This window comes from Psittacula echo, assembly GCF_963264785.1.
Source record: "Psittacula echo genome assembly, chromosome: 1".
Lineage (NCBI taxonomy): Eukaryota > Metazoa > Chordata > Aves > Psittaciformes > Psittacidae > Psittacula > Psittacula echo.
Window position 1 is genome coordinate 135,350,382 of NC_137735.1, and position 18,637 is coordinate 135,369,018.

The 18,637-nt window shown below is 39.9% G+C and overlaps 1 protein-coding gene across 1 annotated transcript in view; it reads left to right on the forward strand.

Moving 5' to 3' along the window:
* Positions 1 to 18,637, forward strand: part of GSAP (gamma-secretase activating protein) — a gene marked incomplete at both ends in the record, with an annotated part of 47,717 nt that overhangs the window by 15,406 nt on the left and 13,674 nt on the right. Inside the window, 12 exons of the mRNA XM_080619712.1 lie at positions 293 to 378; positions 5,553 to 5,630; positions 7,891 to 7,968; positions 8,439 to 8,531; positions 9,799 to 10,016; positions 10,294 to 10,363; positions 11,059 to 11,141; positions 11,796 to 11,849; positions 15,861 to 15,986; positions 16,408 to 16,463; positions 16,875 to 16,906; positions 18,477 to 18,538. Coding sequence (XP_080475838.1) covers positions 293 to 378; positions 5,553 to 5,630; positions 7,891 to 7,968; positions 8,439 to 8,531; positions 9,799 to 10,016; positions 10,294 to 10,363; positions 11,059 to 11,141; positions 11,796 to 11,849; positions 15,861 to 15,986; positions 16,408 to 16,463; positions 16,875 to 16,906; positions 18,477 to 18,538 — 1,036 coding nt within the window. The remainder of the gene's footprint in view (positions 1 to 292; positions 379 to 5,552; positions 5,631 to 7,890; positions 7,969 to 8,438; positions 8,532 to 9,798; positions 10,017 to 10,293; positions 10,364 to 11,058; positions 11,142 to 11,795; positions 11,850 to 15,860; positions 15,987 to 16,407; positions 16,464 to 16,874; positions 16,907 to 18,476; positions 18,539 to 18,637) is intronic.

An 18,637-nucleotide genomic window follows, 5' to 3' on the forward strand; every position in this document is an offset into this window, starting at 1 on the left:
TTTCACTTCAAAGTATAGGAATGGTTGGACAATGCTGTAGTTAAGTGAATATCAAATTTGCAGATGTAAGCAGAATTGTTGGTTTCTGATAGCAGTGTGCAGGCTTGGGATTCTCATTTTTAACAGCATTGAATAGATAGGTTTAAGCCCAATGTAACTTGAGTTAGAAAACATTTTATTGTAATTTTATTTGTATGTCTTGATTACATAGTGACTGTTCTCATGATCTTTGTGTTGTGATGAATCTCTGGATGAAAAAGTGGTTTATTTAGTGATCTTTATTTGCTCTTAGGCTTGTGAATTTTGGATATGATTACTGTGAAGATCAAGATGTTACATCTAAATCTTCGAATCTTCAGGTTTTTACAAGTAAAGCAGGTAATGAATAAATACAAGTATATCAACGCTAGTAGTTATACAGTTTAATCGTAAATGATTACTGAATTTCTTTGTAAGGCATTATATGTATTTTTTGTGGTGTTTTTGTATGAGTGTGAAATTTCATAGAATCACAGAATCATAGAATAGTTAGGGTTGGAAAGGACCTTAAGATCATCCAGTTCCAACCCCCCTGCCATGGGCAGGGACACCTCACACTAAACCATGTCACCCAAGGGTCTGTCCAACCTGGCCTTGAACACCGCCAGGAATAGAGTATTCATGGCTTCCTTGGGCAACCCATTCCAGTGCCTCACCACCCTTACAGTAAAGAACTTCCTCCTTACATCCAATCTAAACTTCCCCTGTTTAAGTTTTAACCCATTCCCACTTGTCCTGTCACTACAGTCCCTAATGAAGAGTCCCTCCCCAGCATCTTTATAGGCCCCCTTCAGATACTGGAAGGCTGCTGTGAGGTCTCCACGCAGCCTTCTCTTCTCCAGGCTGAACAGCCCCAACTTTCTCAGCCTCTCTTCATATGGGAGGTGCTCCAGTCCCCTGATCATCCTCGTGGCCCTCCTCTGGACTTGTTCCAACAGTTCCATGTCCTTTTTATGTTGAGGACACCAGAACTGCACACAATACTCCAAGTGAGGTCTCACAAGAGCAGAGTAGAGGGGCAGGATCACCTCCTTTGACCTGCTGGTCATGCTCCTTTTGATGCAGCCCAGGATACGGTTGGCTTTCTGATCTGTCAGCACACACTGAAGCCAGCTTATGTTAAGTTTCTCATCAGTTGGGTTTTTTGTGTTATTTTTGTATTTTTTGCATTATTTTTGTATTTTTCTCATCGATTTGTATTGCTTTAGAGTATACTTGACAGGCAACTGTGAGAGACAGAGGAGGCAACTGTTTTTCTTACTGAGTTTTTTTTTACTCTCTGAAAGCTGCTGAGCTTTGTTACTCAACACTAACAATAAAACAGTCACCCAGAAATTATCTGGTAACCCAGCTTCAAAGAGCTGGTGTCATGCACTCGTATGGTGAAATATCTCAGTCTAGGCACGCTCTAGCATTTTCTGCTAGTTTCAGAACACAGGTGGTACCAAGGCATGGTTGCGAATTACATTAGAGCAATTTAATGTTAAAACTGACCAAAAATCTGTTAGAAAGTAAATTCAAGGAAGGTTTTGGCTAGGACTGGTGTCTGGATATCTGACATACTATACAGAGTGGACACACGGAAACAGAGCATGTGCTATACAGATTCGAAGAGATTCATACTGCATATATATATATACTACATATGTAGAAGGTCCAAGTATGTGATACTAAACCTAGTATGTGATACTTAAGGATTTAGTGTGTATATGATTACTTAAACTTAAATCTAAAACGTGCCTTAATCCTTTAGGATTTAAGGGTTTTCCTGCATCCTAATGCATGCCATGAGCTTTTTTGATTAAAAACTGGTCTCAAGGCATCTGTTCATCACAGATGTCTGCATTTCAGCTTCTAAATCAGACCATACCACCAAGCAGAAATGGTATTTGATTAACCTTTGAGTAATCTACAGAGTTGTGTAGGGGCATGACGTGTTGCAGAAGCAGCTTTACCTCTCACTTCTTAAGGCATGATGTGTGCATGCAGGCAAGTAGCTGACCATTAGTGCAAATGAAGTGAAACACGGTTTCCTTACACAGATTTTTTCTTGGCAAGGCAGACAGTATGCTTACAAAGATTAGAGGGAAGGAATTAGAAATAAGAGAATGCCAAGTTTCTATCTACCAAATGTAGATTAGGCTACTTTTTCTCTATTGGCAAGACAGACTATTTCTTATACAAACAGCCTGTCCAATAATGGAAAATGTTATTGATTTGTATATATATGTTTCAATTTAAACCTATCCTCCCCTAGGGTTTGTTTGAACTGAATCACCTTCTTTTAGTTTAGAATGAAATTCAGTCTTATTCCAACAAGACTCTTGTTTGGTTACCCTGAAGTAAAATGTTCTTTTCCATGTGGTTATGCAGTATTTAATTTCTGTGTGGAACCTTTCACATGCGTTTTTCATTGTGCTTAATGTAAAACACATAATTTGACAATTACACTTAATAAATGAGATTATTGTATGTGGCTTTTCATTAAATGTTGTTTGAAACTGAGGATTACTTTGCGTAACCAATTTTGAGTAATTAACAGTTTGGAGCAAATGGTTTTGGTGCTGAGACCGGATCTGGTTGGTGAAGGACACTGTGGGTAATCACACTGAAGTTACCTTTTGTGCTCTTGTTTGTGGTGATTTACAAAACTGGACTGCAGGCTCTTTAGGGCGCAGATGATGCCTTCTGTGGAACTGCCAGCATGCTTCAAATATTAATGCTGATATCCCTATTTGTACCATTTGGACATCTCTGGCAAAGAACAATTGGCATAACTTCAAAATGGAATATTCCATGCAATTTCCCATTTAGTAAAACTGTTATTGGCTACTGCCAATCTGAACTCTGAATGAAATCACTCTTCCTTTCTCAGACTTCCGCAGTAGAAGAAAAGTAGCCCTGTTCTTTATACTCAGCATGGACAAAATGTCTCCAGATAAAACCCCCTATGTGCTTCTAGATGAGCTGAGATGAAGCAGTTCTAGTCTCATAATTAACTTTGTCCAGAATTCAGTGGTTATTTAAACAACACTGGGCTGTTATGTTTTCTTTTAGCACTTTAGAAATGCTTTTCAGTTTTATTTGCCCAGTATTGCAAAGAAATGCAGGCAGTAAAATGGCATAAACCCTGTATTATCATCACCTAACTTTACCTGCCTAAACTTTAAGCATATGGACTATATTTATAGAGAGGAATAGGCATTTCAAGGGGATGATTGCTTCTATCCATATTTCTTCATTCATATTTTCTTCATTCACTGTATAGGAGCCAAATGAGAGATGTTTGGTTGTCTGCAGTTAGGTGAGGCAAGTCACTCTGAAGCTAGTGCAGCTAGACAAGATGCTGTACTGCAATGCTGTATTTGAATTATGACACCCGAATGCCATTTTAAGATGTTGGTACAGCCATATGTCTTCTGCATGAACAGAAATGAGATATTTGAAGTTAAAGTTTCCTGGGGAAAACTTCCTGTCTTCATAGGAAATTTCAGTGGCATGATGTGTATTTATCAACTGGCAGAGTTGTAACTATTGTTTACCTAGTTCTGCTGACTGTATTGTTACTTGTAACCCTCTGTTGTCTTGTGTGAGTAGAAATGCTTTTGTTTCCTTTTCTTTTTACTTTGCTGTGGTTGAGATCTTTTTTTCCCCTTTTATTTCTGAAAAGATCAGAGTACATCCAAATATATTTTCGTGTTAGTCTTCTCACCTTGTGATATTTAGCTATAGCTCATACTGTTTGCAAATGATTTTGAAATGGATAGCGCAAAAGAGCTGGTTCTGCCTTTGTATGAAACACCTACTTTACAGGTGCAATAAGATAACAAGCTTTCTCAGCATTAGCACAACCCAGCTCTAATTTGCAGAGTGCACTGGTAAGGATAGAAGGGGCATTTGCCTTATTTTCTCAGTCTCTGGCTGCTGTCCTGGGGTTGCCAAAACTATGCCAGATGCAGTGTTGCTTGGACACTTGCTGATCTGAGACTGTCATGTTTCTATCTGTGTTAATGAAGCACTATTTGATATTTTGTGGTGTTTGTAGTGAAGTTTGTTGACATTTGGACCAGTATTCTGGAGTTGAAAGATGCATGTCTTATTAGTCCCCCATAGCCACTGTTTTTGTGATTAGCTTGCATCTATTAGTCACTGACACTTCAGTCTGAACAGACTCACTTGCATGTTGCACAATTTACAGAATACTGTATACACTAGGCTCCAGAACACAAGAAAGAAATCTGCAGTGTTGGAAGGGAGCTGTTGATAATAAAACAGCATTGTGGGTTGCTGGAGCTTTTCCAGTCTTCCTCATGAGTCCTGATGCTGCTACTTTAAAAATTATGCATGCTCTGAAAGATGCCAAGTGCTCTGGCAAAATGCCCTGTCTGTTGTCTGAATGACTCAAATATCCACGCAAAACTGTATCAAACAGTATTCAACCAGCTAAGAATAAGCAGGAAAAAAAATGCATCTCAAAAAGTATTTACCTTCTCCAGCCATGTGAAGTGCCTCAGCTGTATCTGTGTCACAGCTATGTTACAGCCTTGTGGTCTGAAGTGTGAGGCATTTAACCAAGTAAAACATCTTGATAGCTGTGCTTTTTTTATGCTTGTACTTTTTCCAATCTGTGCCCTTTTTCTGTATACCTTGTATACATAAACTTTCTGTAAGTATCTTTATTAGTATTACCTCTTGTTTTTTGTTTTTCTTATAAGTGATGAACTTCCAATAAAGGTAAAAGGTGAATGGTCATAGTTGTGGCTCAGGTTTCCCAACTGCATTGGGATAATGTGGTTTAGAAGCCGTTTCTAACCTGAATGCCAAAGCAGGTTGCCAAAGCATTGGAGTAAGTGGATTAAAGTTTTTCTAAGGGATGGAGGGAAGGCTACCATCCAGTGGAGTCAAAACAGTACCAGTCTGATTTAGAATTAGGCTGGGAAAGGGAAGCATTCCTGCACAGGGTACCTTGGCTTAAACAAGTTGGTGCCAAGGACTGGCTTTCTCCTAAAGAAAGAATGGCTCTTTGGGCTGGAAAGGGGAGAAGTGACTATCATTTTTAGTGTGAGAAAGTTCTAGTAGTGTATCATGCTGCTGCCCATATGAAATTACTTAGAAGGCAAACAAACTGTCTTTTACTATGCTCTGTGCATATTTGACAGTCCCTGAATAGAAAATATTCAGAGAGATTGAGGCAGTCTGTGAAGAGAAAGGCTTGATCAGTTTGCTGGCGGCAAGCACGTTTTATGCGGGGAAGGGCTAAAAATGTACTTCTAAAGAGAAGAACTGGCCATGTCAGAAACCAGGTTTCCCTTCTGCTACATTGCCTCCTCTGCTCTCTCTTATTTTGTGTTTCACTAGCAAAACGGTGGTTAGAGATACGTATCTCTGTAATCTTTACCTTTTTTGAGAGATTAGTTTCTAATTTGAAAACACCGTGCTGGAGCTTTGTGCAGTGTGAAGATGTCTGGGTTAGGGTGACAAGTCAATTTTCTTTTCCTTTTTTGTCTTTTTAGGAGGCTTGTGTGTGTGTTGCAGTCTAGCCTCTGATACTCCTGATGAAATAACATACTCCATATACTTCTTACATAAAGGTAAGCTTAACTTGTTGAGTTTTGCTTTATTTTGGAGAATGTCGATTTGCTGAAAGACTCTCAGAATCCCTTGCAAACCAAATAACTACCGAAATCTGCAGACAATAACCTACTGTGGCAGCCTTTAGCTGCAAAGCTGACTCTCCTGCTGTAGACTTGACTTTCTGCCTGATGCTGAACAAGTAGCTTCAAACCAGTGGCCTTGTCAGTGGCTATTAATTTGGTCTCTTATTTCTAGCCAGATTTTCTGGTGAGCTGAGCACAACCATCAGAGAAATCTGTGGGAGCTTGCAGGTGTGTTGTACATATGCCATAAGCCATTTGTATGGGAAATAGAGCCAACAGCTCTTAGCTTAAATGTCTATTTAGATTTCCAGTTCAACATGTCATTTTCACAGCAAGAGGTGCAACACCCACTGACTATAAGAATAGCTGCTATGTAAGTGGTGCTCTAGCTCTTGATTTTAAGACTTCTTTTTTTTTTTATTGAAAAGAATAAAGAACATTGTTCTATTCTGATCAGAATAAAACTTGTCATTAATCTTTCTCGTTTTTTACATGGAGGAGAGAGGCAAATTATTTCTCAATTGAGAAGCTGCATGTTACGGAGTAACCATGTTCAAGTGAACAACATTCTACTTTGAGTGTTTGCTTTCTTATGTCGGGAACCTTTCCATGTGTCAGGGCTGCACTAACATGTTGCTTAGCTGCTGGAACATTGTGGGATCAGATGGACTGCATTTGTATGTTCTTGAAGGCATTAACAAATTGGCAAGGCCCCTTCTGGGTGTGGCAGCACTCTGCCTTGTACTGCTGTGAAGGGCTGATTTCCCCATATGTAGTTGATGTGTAGCTGGAAGGTGATTGCATTGCTTGGAGTCAGCCATGGCCCTTGTACATCCCTGTCTTTACCAGAAAGAAACTGAGGGTAAATATGGTGACATTGACCAGCTGCATCTGAAATGACCCTCATGAAATGGAGTTGTTTGGTACAGAGCTGTTTGTGGATTCATGTGAGATTCATTAGTCCTGTGAGAGAATTTTATGACTGGTCCTGAGATGACCCACAGAAGCAGCGATATATGAGGTCCATAAGCCACATTTTGGAGGCATATAAGGAGTTCAGTCTGTGCTGCAGGATCTGTAAGCTCAGAAGGAAGCTTCCCGCCCCCTGTTAAAGCAGTCGCTTGATGTAGCACAGACACAAATGTCACGATGCTGCGGCTGTAATCTGCAGTGCTGGTATTAGCTTGCATGTGTTTGCATTGGCAAGGAACAGGGTGGTGATCATGAGTATACTGACTCATTGCAAGCAAGCTTCAGTCAGTATTTTGTATGAAAACTATTTGGTTTAGATCCCCTTTAGTCTGTTGCGTTGCTGCTGGTCTTGGAGGTCTCATTTTTTAACTCTTTTTTTGCAGCATAGCTAAAGCATCTCTCTGCTAGGGTCAGGAATCAAAGTCCTGGATGAGTGGCTCATCCATGGCTCATGATCTACTTTTTTTCCTTGGTGGTCGTGTAAATTGTGGATCAATCTTCTTATCTTGAATTTTCACACAGTATTAAGCAGCATCCTGATCATGACACCATTCAGCTTTTAGCATATTATAGCAGAGATTTAGAGGCCAGTCATTGACTCCGTATTTTAATCTTCAGCTTTTCTCAGAGACTGGGGAAGTTTGAGGGCTCTGTGTCATTCTTACTGGATGCCAGAAGAAGTATGGTGCAAGTCTAGAATAAAATAGCAGCTGTGCTGATGCAAAGCCCATGCAAACACAGCAGGTCTGAAATTAGCCTATGTTTAAACAGAGCTGAACTAAATTACAGCAATAGGGCATGCAGATAAACAAAGTGGAAATTCTTTAAAGCAGTTGAAAGATCACCAAAATGTGAAGCACAGCGTTGTAAAGCATTTGTGTTTGGCCTTTTCTGGGGGGGTTGTGTTCTTACACAAGCTTGTTCTGGGATGGAATGCTTCTTTAAACTTGAACATAGGCTGTGCTGTGCATAGCCAGTTTCTGCATACTAAAGAACTGCATTATGTGGGTGTAGGTCTACTAAGTATGCAGCAACTCTCTTCAGGATGAAGTAAGTCTGTCTGTGCAGACAAGCCTGTAAAACAGTCTAAAATATCCCTGTTTGGGTGTATTGGCAGTGCTGAAGTTTCTGGCTACAAAGTCATACTTGGCTTGTACTGACAGCTTGTAACAGATGGTGTTTATTGTTTGGGTTTTTAAAAAGTATTATTATTTTTCTCCAGGTTACAACAAAACTTTTACAGTTTCTCTAGAAAGAACAGATTCTCATCAATTGAAGGAAGTGGCTTTTATAAATCTTGGTAGGTTACTTGTGTTACTTCCCTGTGTGACTGCCATTCTCTGTCCCTAGTAGGGAGACAAATGGCTAACCCTGCTCTAGAAGGAATGGATTTTTTTCCTTGAGTTTAAGTAGTTGTGTTATTTTGCTGCTTTTTTTTTTGCTTAACTTCTATATTTGGCATTTGGTACTGCAGTACCTCACTATTAGTAAGCAGCTTCCTCTAAAATTGCTTCAGAATCTGCTCTGGAGATCAGCTGCTGAGTTCTTAAGTGTCTTAAGCACCTTGAATCCTCCCCTGGAAATCCAAATGTATTGCTAGTGTTTCCTGTGTTAATACAGCAGCAGCTTTTAATTAACTCCTTTTATATTTCCTAGATATAATCAATTCCATCAGAGAGAAGTGGGCCAAGATGAGAATCATGTGAAAGAGCCTCTTAAAGAAAATAAGTGAACAAGTGCTAAATTGACCACTGTTATTTCTTTAAATAGACTATTATGTGGCTGCTTATTTGCCTGGCCAGTTCCTGCACCTCCTGAATATTCAGCATCCCGACCTGCTGTGCTATAGTTTATTTCTGACAGGTATAGTATGACTGCTGCTTGAACTGATTGTATCGTTATAGTGGAAACTTTTTCAAATCTCTTCATATGAAAGTTGTGTTTCTCAATGTTTGCTTTATTGCACAGTGTTCTGAAGAAAAGCAAGAGAGACTGAAAAAATAAGAACGGCATTTTTGCCACTTTCCGTTTTAAAAAGAGAATCTGAAGTGACATTTCATACTTCATCTATTACGCACTTCTAGCTTGTTATGAAATGGAAGAAGACTTTTCACTGAATTTGCAATCCTTTGCCTTGGTTTCATAGTTTCCCTTCCCCCATCTTTGCACATGCTTCTTGGTCCTCCACTGTTCTGAAATTTCACATGGAGATGTAAATTTGATTTTACATTTCCTTCCTCCAATTGAGTTGCACTAAATGTGTGTGTTTGGAGGGTGTGGGGAGAGGAAATCTGTGTTTCCTTCACCTGATCAGGCTGATGCAATTCGATTTAGAGTCTCATCTGAAAGGCACGTTATTACAATTCCAACAAATATATCTTTATGGGAAGTGGGTTATTTTTGGAAGTGGGGGGCCTTTGAAAACAGAAATCTGTTCTTCTGATTGGGTGAAGGAGAGGTAAGTAGTGGGAACTGGTGCAGGGGCAACATCACAGGAACTAATACCTATTGTATATATGTAATGAAATACTAATCTGCTAGAAATGGGTGGGAAGCATCGCTATTATGTGATGGGCCTGATTCTCTGATGCAGAGGGTCTGGAATCCTGCTGTATAGCACTAGCATAAATAAAGTGGTTTTGTTCTGATGCTTCAATCAGTAATCACAGAGTAGAACCTTCTTGTTCTGGCCATTGGGACTGATGGTAAGAGATCCTCCAATACCAGTTTGTATCATGATTCTGCACATCAGTAGTTCTGAACTGTACCAATATGCTTTGGTGCCAGTTCCAGTGCTGAATCTCTGCTGCTAGCCTTGTGCCCTTCTCTTTTTAGCCTACGTACTCTAATTGGTCCTATGATGGCATTGTGACTCTCAAATATACACACCTTTTCTGCTTCAGCAGTAGAGTAGAAAAGAACTCAGTATAGACTGTGCTCCTTATTTACTTGTGTTGTGGTTTAAGCCCAGCCAGCTCCATTCCTTCTCCTCTTCAGCATACTACCAGGGCAGCTAGTACAAGAGCCAAACTGTTTCTTACTGCTGGGGACCTGGGAATATTAAGAGTACTGGCAGCAGCCAAATTTTATGTTCTTAGTCCTTTTTTATTCTTAAACCAATGTTGTTCAGGTGAGGATGCAAGAATTGACATGTTGCAGAACTACTCTATCCGATCCCCACTCATGTCAACAGTCTTGGATTGCCACATAGGAAGTATGTATGCTGTGAACATCAGTGAGAGCGCCTTACTACACCTCCTACAGAACAGCAAACGAGACAGCGAGAGATTAGCAGCTCTACATTGTGCCCTGTTATACTTCCAACACACAGAAGACTTGGAAATGCAGGTGGGAAAAGAACCTCCTCTACGTTTTTTTCAGTGACTGATGTCTTATGCAAGACAGGGTCAGGCCATGAAAACAGGAAAGTCCTAATTCACATACACCTTTTGGCAGTGCTGGGCTGCCCAAACTGCTTTATTGGTCCAGGCTGTTCTGAAAACATTTATCTCTGTATCATTACTTCATGCAAAGTGTTGATACCAAAACCAAAGTTTCTATAGTCTCTTACAACACATGCTTAAACAGAGAGATGTGACAAACTCCCCTGTTCTCACCCTGACAGATTATTTGGTGGATCTCTGAGAACCTGTCAACATGTCATTCTTTTGACCCCATTCAAGAATTTATCATTGGTAGGTATTTCTTTTCCTGCATACTGAATTTCCCTGCATATCCTGGTTCTGACTTAAAGAGAAGCCACAATTTCATAAGCTGACTCTCTTTCCAGACTTTTCGGTTATGATTTATATTAACTGGCATTTTGTGGTGTTAGAGGTAATAGCAGTAGTTTAGAAGATACGTAGATCTCTCAAAATCAGATTGGTAGTAAAACTTTTCAAATGCATTCTTCTGTCTAGTAGGGCAAAGACATTTACCATTATTCTAGATCACTGGAGAGCAAGTTCTCCATCTGGCTCCTATCTTGGATATCTGGGATGTAAATAATTGAGATTGGAGCAGAGGTTCCTCTAGCCTAGCCCAGCCCATTTTTTCATAAGGATTTGGCTTACCGTGATATTCCCTTCTAATAGCTGATTCCTCAGCCTAGCCAGTGAATGTCCTGTGCCCTGAGCCTTTTTGTACAAAGGACCCCTGCAGCACTGAGCTATAGCCAAGCAGCTGACCCGCCCTGCAGCCATCTGGACTTCTCTTCCTCCTTTTGTGCACAGAATGGGACCAGTTCCACGATGGAGGAAGCTGTTACAGAGACTGCAGCAGGATTTGTCCCTAAAAAAGTGCTAGATAAGGAACTGACTCTGAAGCCTACTGTTGTTAACTGATAGTTTATACAATATTGCCCTTACAAATCTTTTTACATTGCACTCAGCCTCACTGTACTGCAGAATGTGTCCAGAAACTCACAACCTGGATAAACTTTTGCCGTACACATCACTGCTTGACTGGATTGGGGTAAGAAAACAGCTAGTGCTTTAATTAATAGCTAGAGGGAATCTCTTCTTTCTCCTTTAATACAGCCTTTAACTTGTATGCCTTATCTTTTCATAGACATTCCCTAAATCTATATCTGTGCTTTATGCCCATTTTATTTTGTCAAGTCTTAACCTTAGTGGCATTTTCCTGAATTCCTGTTTTTTTCAACAAATAAAAGCATTTACAAAAGAACATCAGCTACTGTAATAGAATGGATGATTAAATCTGTCTGTTTTCACATTAAGGTTTAATTTACTGCTTGTCGTATGAGGTTTATAATGAATACAGAATATATTTAACCAGGAAAATCACACAGTTATTTCCAAGACAAACAGTATCAACAGAGTGAAGATTAATGAGTAAGTTTGCAGAAGCAAAATAACTTCAGACAAGATGCTACAGTTAGAGCAAATAACTGATTTTAATTGCTCTGACACTGTTCTAATGCATTGCCTTTTTTTAAATGAGATGAATGAAACATCTTCAGTGTTTCTTTTTAGCAAAACTGAACATACAGTTCTGGCTGGCTAGCTAGTTTCACAAAGGAAACAGTGAAGATTCACTCAGATACCCAGAGAGGCCCATGTTTTATGCTAAATTATTTACATTCTTATAATTTGTCTGTATTTATAGATTATCCCTGGAGTAACATGTGCAACAGACATTATTCCTCTACCTGTGTTAGAGGTAAGTTCCAGTATAAAACCACATTTGTATTTGCTATTAGGAGCTTTTTTTGTGTGTGTGTGGGGTGTGCTAAATACTAAGAAGCAGTGTCCCCACAGCCCTATCCAAACACAGGGCTGAACAGGAAATTGCCTTGTTTGAAAGGGCTTATGCATTTACTAACATACCAGTTATTCAGGCTGATATTTGCTAGGTCAAAGATGTATTTTTTTTTTTCCCATTCAACAGGGAAGATCCTTGAAGACTTAGTTCTGCTTAAGAAATAGTTCTTCATTTTGTGACCTCATTAGCTGGAGGTAAACTTGGCACAACAGATGTGTAGGATTTCTGTGTATCCCTCCTTGGAGGAGCATTTCATTGTGCTGCCATAGGTACATGACCCTCTCACTTTGTTTTGTCCAGAGCATCCTGTGGTTGCAGTGATGTCAGGGCTTTGGCCAGCTAAGCTAAATCTAGACAGATTTCTGCACAGCCTGGAAAAGCCAATGAGCTGGATGGGGAGAGCACATGCTGTTTGGGTAGGAAATGGTTCTTTCCATTGAAAACAATGTGGGAGATTCTTGCCATCTTCCATTCTACACCTTCAGCTCCAGTTTAGAGAAACACTTGAAACTTTCATAAGTATTCCCCTACAAAATCTCAAAGAGACTTCTAATAAAGCAGTTTGTTGTGGAGGGCTAATGGGAAGAGTCAGAGCTTGAATGCAACAGTACCTGCTCTACATGGGAATAGACTCTGGATACATGACAGTATTGTTTCATGCAGCACTTTAAGGAGGTGAGAGTCTGTTTCCTCCCCAGTGGTTATAATTAACTCAGAAAGCTTCACCGTTCATGAAATCATTTAAAATCAGTGAAATTATCAACTACTCCCTTGCTCTGTATCACTGCATCACAGCTGTGCTACGCATTCACGTGACTCTTGTCAGGAAATCGAACTTCGCATGCTGTGCTTGGGAAGGCTGCCCTGAGAGCTGGGACACCTGGGAAAATCAGATCTTGAGAAAATTTGTTGCTAGATAATCGCTGTAATTCACTGAGGTCAAAGTTAGGAGCCCTTTAATTTGTCTGAGATTGAACCTCAAGCCCCTGGGGGCACATGCCTTTAGCAGCTATACTTCCTGATTGTGGAACTCATTTCCTATTTCTGTCTGAAACCTAAACAGATTGAAAAGGTCAGAGTTGAACTAAAGACAAATATTTCCTGCTACTTTTGACTGCAAGTTGCTCTGACTCTTGAGTGAGGACAAAGATGATAATACACAGGGTAAGGTTTAGTGCTTTGCCTGCTTTGTACCACTCCAGTGACACAAACTCACCACGGCTTGAGTTCAGTTGTTTGTGTTTCAGGTCGTGTATGTTGTTGGCATCACAGGTCACGCCCTGGTGACAGATTTGGCTTACAAGTAGGATTTCTTTTGCAAAGATTTTGTGGCATTTCACACAAACAGTGATGAATTGTTGCTTTGAGCAGTTTTTTGGAGTTCTGAAGTCCATGAATCATTGAGAGCCTTTGGGAAGGCTATGTCCATATTCACAAAAAAAATTGTGCTGTTTGGGTAACAGGTGTATTTTAGTCACAAAATTCCTGTTCAGTAAGAGAATATATTGAGAGAGTCTGTGTGAAAGGGGGAGTAGTCTGTCCAATGGTCATAAAGCTTTACGTAAGGATTGCAGATTTAGTGAGTGTGATTTTTATTTTTAGTTCCATTTTTAAATACAGAAACCAAATCCCTTCAGGGTGCAAAAAGGGTTGATCAGAAGGGGAGAAAGAAGGGGAAGGAGGAAGAAGGGAACTAAATAGGAGGATGTCCAGGAGAAGAGTGAAAATGTGTGGTGTGAGCAGTTGTTGGAGAGATCAGCAGAGGAAGAGGCAGCTTCTGCCGCATGCTGTGCTGAGCCACTGGGGAGACGAGTGATGTTCTTAAAGACTAGCTGCCTGTGCAGCTATGTAGTTAGTTACACAGCTTTCCAAATACCTTCACTGCTGGAGATACATAGCTCTACAGTTCCCCAGAGAGGACATGTGCCTCTTAAAGGTCACTGTCACCCTGCATCCTTTCAGAGGGATATAGCAGAGAGCTTTCTTTGTCTTAAAAACGTTGCTTATAAAAGGCTGCGTTGGAGATTTTCATGGATTGCGACCTGGTAAGGCCTTGTTTTGACTTGGGGTAATATAACATTTTCTGGGTATTTGTGCTTAGCTGTTGATTCCTCATTCTGTAGAAATGTATGCAAAATAAATATCACCTAAGAAGAAGAAGCCTTCTCTTTCTTGTCCTTGCCCTGATGATCCTCAAGAAATAACAGATTTAATTAATCCTTTATTTTAAACTTTTTAATGAGATCTGATACCCTGCAGGTTTTCAGTGATGTCTGCTTTTAGTTCTGAAGTCCACCACTTCCTGTCACAGATTCAATGTATGAAGCAAGCTTGCTGTCTTGCTTCTCTGCTGCCACAATCAAACAAAATCCAGTATGTCCCGAACTCACCCTTGCAAGGGTGATGCTGTTGCAGTTACCTAAATTGGTCACTAGATGATACCCTTACGCTTTATTCTTTATATTTGTCTGATTGACGCTGGTAACACTTAGGCAACTTACTGCAGTAGCAGGTTGTAGATCTTGTTAGTTAGCTCCAGCAGGGTGAACATATGGTGCCATATGCACTCCTAGCTTCCAGCTGCTAAATATAACTAACATGAAGCAAAAACAAGGTTTATTTTTCTCTGCTGCAGCTACAATAATAAAGCAACAACCAGCACTGGCAGCAAGAGGGAAATGGGTGGCAGGATTGCGTCTCTGCAATTTATTTTCCTTGGCAAATTGTATTTTATAGTAGGAAGTGGTTTTAAAGGCTTCTAAAGTTTGCTTCTAAAGTTATTGTCATTGCAAAAAAGCAGGGGGGAGAGAGCAAAACCCAACATGCTAATGCAAGAGGGAGGAATACTGTGAACTCAGACCTCTCTTGCTTCAGATGTTCCTACTATAGTATCTGTGTTGGGAAACAAATATATATAAAGAGGGGCAAGAACAGGTAGTAACATCTTGTTTCTTAAAAATGCCCCAAATAATTGCCTTAATCTCATCTCTTCCTCAGCAATGATCACATCACCCCCTCTTATAAACAGTGGCTTTGAATCTTTATACCCAGTCCAAGAGCTAGCCCAGGAAACCAATGTGTATTTGGTTTTTTTTTCCTCCTGTGTGGTCACAGCTGAGTTTAAATTAATTTCAGCTTAGAGTCAAAAGCTTTAGAACAGCTATAGAAATGTTTGTATTTTGTTTCTTTTCTGGGATGAAAACTCTTACTTGAGGTTGGCAAATGGATGTTTGCAATGTAAGTATTAAAGCAGCTTGAAAATAGTGGCAGCTGTAGTTGCTGGTGTCATAGAATCATAGAATAGAATCACAGAATAGCTAGGGCTGGAAAGGACCTTAAGATCATCTAGTTCCAACCCCCCTGCCATGGGCAGGGACACCTCACACTAAACCATGCCACCCAAGGCTCTGTCCCACCTGGCCTTAACACTGCATGGAGCATTTACATGACAGTGTTCCTTTATTTGGAACTACTAGAAACCCATAATGGGATTTATTTGACCAAATAGAAACATTTACATTTAAGTCAGTTGCCTAAGGCTCCTTCTGCCATCAGTAGAAGTCTAAACAACATGGCCAGTGTAGTCTGAGGTGCAGTTCTTCCCATCCCAAACATGTGAAATAGATCAGATGAATTATAACCTAGAAGTACTCATTTCTTCCTGGTGGCTAATTTTGCCAACTTAGGATCCCTTTATCTGTATTACATTCACCAAATTTTGAGCTCAGGTTTAAGTAAGTGCTACCCCTGCCATCAAATCAAGGAAATAAAACTACTGGGAAAAAATAGTGTAACTGCTTTCAACTTTATTCACTTAGATTGTTACAAAGCTACTTTAATCACAGTTCTTTCCAGTCACTTATGGGATGGTGCAGCCTGTGTTCATGCTTTCCCCGCAATACTTTGCAGTTCCAAAACTCCAAAGACTTCTGGAAGAAACTCAACTCAAACTTGGAGAGTGTGAAGTATGCAGAGCCACACTTGCATTACCACAATAATGTGCTCAGGAGGGAATGGCTCAACCTTTCAGAAGAGGTAAGTACGCAGTGCTGATATATGCATGCACTAAAACAGTCTCCAGAGCTGCCTCTAAAGTGGGTATTTTAAAGCTGAATGTGGAAGAGTTGGCTGTTTTTACATTGAGGATAAAGAAATGGGAATCTATCTGATCGTGGGAAGTCAAGAGATTTGCAGTCAGGTGGTTGCCTATAAGTCGCGCTCTGTTAAAATAATGCGAGAAACTAAACAAAAGCAGAGCTTGCACGTACCTGTATTGTCATGTAGGTTAATGTGAGTACCTATGGGGATGGGTGGTTGGAAGGTGTGTTGAAGCCCCACTGCATTATTTCCATTCAAAAGGAAAACCACCTTAATTTCCCATCTTCATTTTATGGGGAAGTATTTTAATTTGCCTTCTGCTCTGTTCATTTGGGGATTTCTGTTTGTTTACAATCAGAGAGAGGAAAGACCCACCACGGCCTATTTGAGGAACATTTTTGAAAATGCCAGAAAGTAGGTTCTGTTTTCTATTGTATTCACCCTTTCTTATTTTGATGAAATGTGTTGAAGGATTTAATATTCTATTTACATAGTTGATGAGGTATCTTGTTAGATAGCGTACTTTAAATAAGATTATCCAGCTGAAAATCAACTACTGGAATCGTTGTAATCACTACAGCGTGATCTTATATATCCAGGCCTCTAGACCAAGGAAATGTATGGTAGATGTGAAGGTTTAGTCTTAGGCAGTTAGAATTTTTTAATGGTATGTAATACCTTTACCAAATGTATTCGCATGTACAGTTCTTGGAGGTTTTTAGCTATCTTTGAAAGATCAAAGTGTCATTTAAGTGTTTTAATAGCCTTATGCAATCCTTCAGAGTAATGCATATGAAACATGCTGACCTTTGTTTCAAACCCCAGGGTGCTTTCTCATCTGGACACTTGGGATTCTGGTAAGTAAAACTTGTCTTGATGTAGGTCTTAGCTGCAAGGTTTGCTAGAATATTTCCATCTAGCTGTTGTTGACTAAAAGTAAATGGCTGTGTGTGTTTTCAGTACTGAGGAGTCTGAGGCATTAAGATCGGTGGTTACTAAATTAGAGGAACACTTTCTGACAGTAGCGGTAGGATCATACACTGACCAGGAAACCCTTGGAAAAAAGTTTCTACTTCATATTGGATCAAAACTTTCTCTGACAAAGGATTTCTTCTTCAGGCTTTTTTCTCCTGGAGAAGGGTATCAATGATGCCATGTTACTGTTGAGTCTTGTCCTTCTAGAATCGTTTGCAACTCTAGAGCTTACATACAGTAAGAGATTATGGCTGGTGAAAAATGATGGTGTAGAGGAAGCAGACATAATGAATTTCGCTAGGAGCAGGATGATTTGCAATGCCCAGTTCCTCTGTCACAAATAAGTAAAACTGAATTTGGTGGTAAATTATGTTCCTACTGTTCACACATTAGTGGTCTCTATGTGCCCTCCTACTGTGTGCCATGGAATTATGCTGATCTGAAGTGCTGCTTATTCCTTTCATTACAAAGAATTTTCAGTGCATTCATTTCCAGCCCCTGACACCAGTCATCTGCACCACTGCTGGTTGTTGCTGTGGGCTCTGACTTTGAGGGGCCTTGTATCAACTTTGTGAGCCTCAGGTTCATGTTTTCCATTGATAAAGAAGTCATATGTTTAACTGTTACTAGGCAGTGTATCTTCCCTGTAGATTTGTCTCCAAGTCCTTTAAAATCAAGCAACCCAGGTCTTTGTGCTGCTAAGTGGTGGAGTAAATATATTTCCATGTGAGCAAAGAGGGCTAGAAAGACCTTTGTAAAAATTCAGTACTGGGGTCTGCAAAATGTTGACTTATGCTACATGATGAAATAGGAAATTGTTTTTCTTCCTTTTTTAGTAGACAGGAAGTACTGATTAGGAAATACAGAGTATTACCTTTCAGTAGATAGTATAACCACCTTCCACTTAGTTAGAAAAGTTGTGTTCTTTTACGTAGTGGTCTGCGAATCTGAATAACAGAAGCAGGCAGACCATGGGAGAGAACCAGGAAAGTGGGAGGTGATTCTGTGGATTATTTACTTTCTGTCTAGCCATTTCCTTGGAAAACCACGCAGCTGTTTTAGCATGTTTGTTTGTAAATGACAAGATCTAAATAGTCTATGCATTTGCACTGGTGTCACCAGAAGGTTCTTGGTGCCTCTTTCCTCTACTGAATCATCACACTGTGATACTCAAATATCAAAGAAAAATTAATGCAAGTGAAGTGTAAAGTGGTGTGACAGGTTTGTGTTCCCTTATGTTAAGCACTTGAGGGAGAAGATGGCAAATACAAGGTTATTTTCCATTCCTCAGTTCTCTTCTCCAATCCTTGATTCTTCACTGTCTTAATTTTGTGAGTAGATCAAACCACAACTTCTGTTTGTGTGTGTCTAAGTACTTTTGAAGCTGGTTGAAGTCTCATGACATTTCTGTAGCATCATATCCTTGAATGATTCTTGCTCTGTTTATTTCAGAGGAAAGGCTAGTACCTCTCTTTCAAGAGGAAGATTATCAGCAGCAATTACTAATGGGACTGGTATGTGCTTTTGTCACAGTGTGCACTAGAGGACGCACAGCCTCAACAAATGTAAAGAGTAAGCTTATAAGTTGCAGTGCTGAGTGGAAGCTCACTCAG